The sequence below is a fragment of the Quercus lobata genome, chromosome 5 (genome assembly GCF_001633185.2).
Source record: "Quercus lobata isolate SW786 chromosome 5, ValleyOak3.0 Primary Assembly, whole genome shotgun sequence".
In the NCBI taxonomy this organism is placed as follows: domain Eukaryota; kingdom Viridiplantae; phylum Streptophyta; class Magnoliopsida; order Fagales; family Fagaceae; genus Quercus; species Quercus lobata.
In genome coordinates this window covers 54,820,350-54,823,394 of record NC_044908.1, presented here as the reverse complement: position 1 = coordinate 54,823,394, position 3,045 = coordinate 54,820,350, and the positions used below count along the sequence as shown (strand labels likewise).

At 46.3% G+C, this 3,045-nt stretch overlaps 1 protein-coding gene across 1 annotated transcript; it reads right to left on the bottom strand.

Annotated features, from left to right (window-relative positions):
- Positions 1 to 859: 859 nt before the first annotated feature.
- On the bottom strand, positions 860 to 1,854 carry LOC115990708. The gene is made up of 3 exons (XM_031114509.1): positions 1,471 to 1,854; positions 1,128 to 1,390; positions 860 to 1,076 (listed from the first exon to the last, which is right to left on the bottom strand). Exons 1-3 carry the CDS (start codon positions 1,852 to 1,854, stop codon positions 860 to 862), a joined length of 864 nt encoding a protein of 287 aa, XP_030970369.1.
- Positions 1,855 to 3,045: the final 1,191 nt, after the last annotated feature.

Genomic DNA, 3,045 nt, shown 5'->3' with positions numbered 1-3,045 from the left:
GACTAACAAGAGTCCACCTTGACGAGTGTATGTCACTGACGACAAACGAATAAGATAAAAAAGGCTAAGTGATAAGATTCCGCAAGACGGATGTAAATCACTGACGAGGCCCGAAGTGACGAGATTCCTTAATGGGATGTAAGTCACCATAAAAAAGGCTAAGTGATAAGATTCCGCCAAGACGGATGTAAATCACTGACGAGGTACGAAGTGACGAGATTCCTTAATAGGATGTAAGTCACCATAAAAAAGGCTAAGTGATAAGATTCCGCCAAGACGGATGTAAATCACTGACGAGGCCCAAAGTGACGAGATTCCTTAATAGGATGTAAGTCACCATAAAAAGGGCTAAGTGATAAGATTCCGCTAAGACGGATGTAAATCACTGACGAGGCCTGAAGTGACGAGATCCCTTAATAGGATGTAAGTCACCATAAAAAAGGCTAAGTGATAAGATTCCGCCAAGACGGATGCAAATCACTGACGAGGGACACGCGAATCACAAGAAAAGAGCAAGAAAAAGAGCAAAAAGAAAAAGAAGAAGGATAGACATCTACAACAAAAGATAAAGGATGACGAGTGAATCACAAGAAAATTGCACTAAGTACCAGCTCAATGCAAGGTACGCTAAGAAGTTTATACTAAATCACGCACATGTATAGATAACAGTATAACAACAGAAGCAGATAAACATTAAATCATAGAAAGGCCCAAAAACATAGGGCAATTATCCTTGTTCTCATAACAGGACCAAAAAAGTATTGTTCTGAAAATGGAAATAAAAACAAAAAATTTTATACATCACCAAAAAAGGGCCTAAAACATAATAGGCAAATATAAGTGATAAATTTCCTAAGGATCAGGCTCGGGCGTCTGGGGCGTCAGTAACAGTATTAGCAGCAGCCGGAGGAGCATCGTCAGCAGCAGGGGCATCACTGTCAGGAGCAGAAGGTTGGGCAGCCTCGTCAGCAGCCATCACTTGATCCACCACTTCTAGATCTAGACTTGGCAGATCAACCCCTGTGGGGTACTTGACGAGGTACCGGCGGAGGAGTTCGAATCCCTTGAAGTACCAACTGAAAAGTACAGTGGAATACTCCTCCGTCTGCTAAAAGGCCTCGACGGACCTGGCAGCAACTGTCTTCAATTTCTCCTTGGTTGCCTGAAGCTGGTCATCCTTCTCCAGATTCAGCTGACGCTCAACCCTTAAGTCAGAGTTAAGAGCCTTGACCTTCTCCTTCAAGGTAGCAGACTCGTCCATCGACTGTATAAGGTCCTTCTTCAAAGCTGAATTCTCCTTCTCCAGAGCCTCCATCCTAGAGGTCAAGGAGGCCACCCTAGCCTCCTGAGTAAGACACTCAGAAGCCAGATGGAGACTCTCCCCCAACACCTAACGAAGCAAGATAAGAACGTCAGTAAAAAAAAAAAAATGAAAGAAGAGACCAAGGAAAAAGTTGTGAACAGCCTTACCTGCATTATCTTGTGGACGTGCTGACTCGCGACGACATTGACAGGAACCCCAGAAAAGACTTTCAGGTCCTCAGCTTTCACAATGTTGTGTGCCCGCTCTACAGCCACACCCTCGTCATCAAATATGGACGAGCCTGTTTTCTCCTTCTCTTTGTCCTTGGCTGAAATCCTCGGCCTCTTTGATGACGGAGTGGGGATTTCCTCGACGGAAGTGGCAGGCGAAGCTACTCGGACACCCTCTACCCCCGGGACAATCGGAGTAGCATCCACGGCGGACGAACCCTTCCCCGTCACACGAACTACTTTCTTGCCGATGCTAGCCAAGGGTTCATCCTTCTTGGCTCTCATTTTGGCATACATGTCCTTGTTGAATTTGGTAGTCATCTCTAAAAATAAAAAAAAAATAAAAAAAAATAAAAAAAGGAGTTAAGAAATCCAAAAATGCGTGATTAAAGGCTGGATGAAGCAAAACACTTACTCTTCTTTTCCTCGATGTTGATACTGCGCAAAACGTAGGGAGACGGATCCGGGCCCAAACAATAGAAAGCAAGTGTCCGTGGGTCCAAGAGGTCGTCCCAACTCTCGATCGATTGGGAGTATGTGATTGCCTTTTGAAGACGTTCCTGGTATTTGCTCTTCAACTTGGGACGCCTTTTTTGCTGCACACAGAAATGAGTAAGTTGTTAATGACGACCAAACATACAAGACGAAAAATAAACAGACGAGAAGGAACATAGACGCACCTAAAATTGGGGTTCCCCACCGACGAAGTAACCTTGGGATATCACCCCAAGCCTCACTGGAAGGGGTCTCAAAGTCATCCCCTGACACGAAAACGAAACGGGACTTCCAGTACCTGAATGACGAGGCTAGACCCTTAACGATTCTAGTCCTCCTCGTCCAAGGGACTAGTTCGTAATACCCAAACTCCTTTGATTCCTTCAAACGATAGATATGGACGAACTCACTCACTTTGATCAAATCCTCGTTGGCAGCCAGTCAAATCTCCATACAGTTAATGACTATCCTCCAGGAGTTCGGCATGAGCTGCCCGGGAGCAATGCCAAAGTAATCCAATAGCTCCATCACCAAGGGATGGACGGGAAACCTAAGCCCGGAGGTAAAAGCGGCCTCATAGAAGCACACTTCACCTGGGAAGAAATGACAAGCCCGATCCTCAGGACCAGGCCGACGAACCCGAACCCTTGCAGGGAATTGGAACCTATCTCTAAACCTGGCCACTGTGTCAGCGTCCAGCCCACACTCTTCGTTGAGAGCATAAAAAGCCCTAACTTGACGAGGGGTAGAGACGGCTGTATCACCCTCGATCGGACCACCGCTAGACGACAACCCGGTGTCTGACTCACTAGATCTCACTTCCGACATTCTCCTCGTCTCTCTTTCAAACCAAGCCAATGACTGGCCCAAAATTGGAGACAGCTCCCCCAGAACCACACTCAACCCACTACCTTCGAAAAGAAAATCCCCTATCAAAGGAAAAAAGTCCCCGGAGACACCTAAGGCCGCCCCTAAGCGAGCAAAAAAGAAAGAAACTGAGGGGCAAGCTACCCAAAC

Excerpts from the sequence above, each read along its gene's own strand:
- LOC115990708 (XM_031114509.1), bottom strand. The coding sequence starts at position 1,854 with ATGACTACCAAATTCAACAAGGACATGTATGCCAAAATGAGAGCCAAG. Across the intron at positions 1,391-1,470 it reads ACGTCCACAAGATAATGCAG|GTGTTGGGGGAGAGTCTCCA; the intron begins GTAAGGCTGTTC and ends TTGCTTCGTTAG. Across the intron at positions 1,077-1,127 it reads TTGAAGACAGTTGCTGCCAG|TTGGTACTTCAAGGGATTCG; the intron begins GTCCGTCGAGGC and ends TGTACTTTTCAG.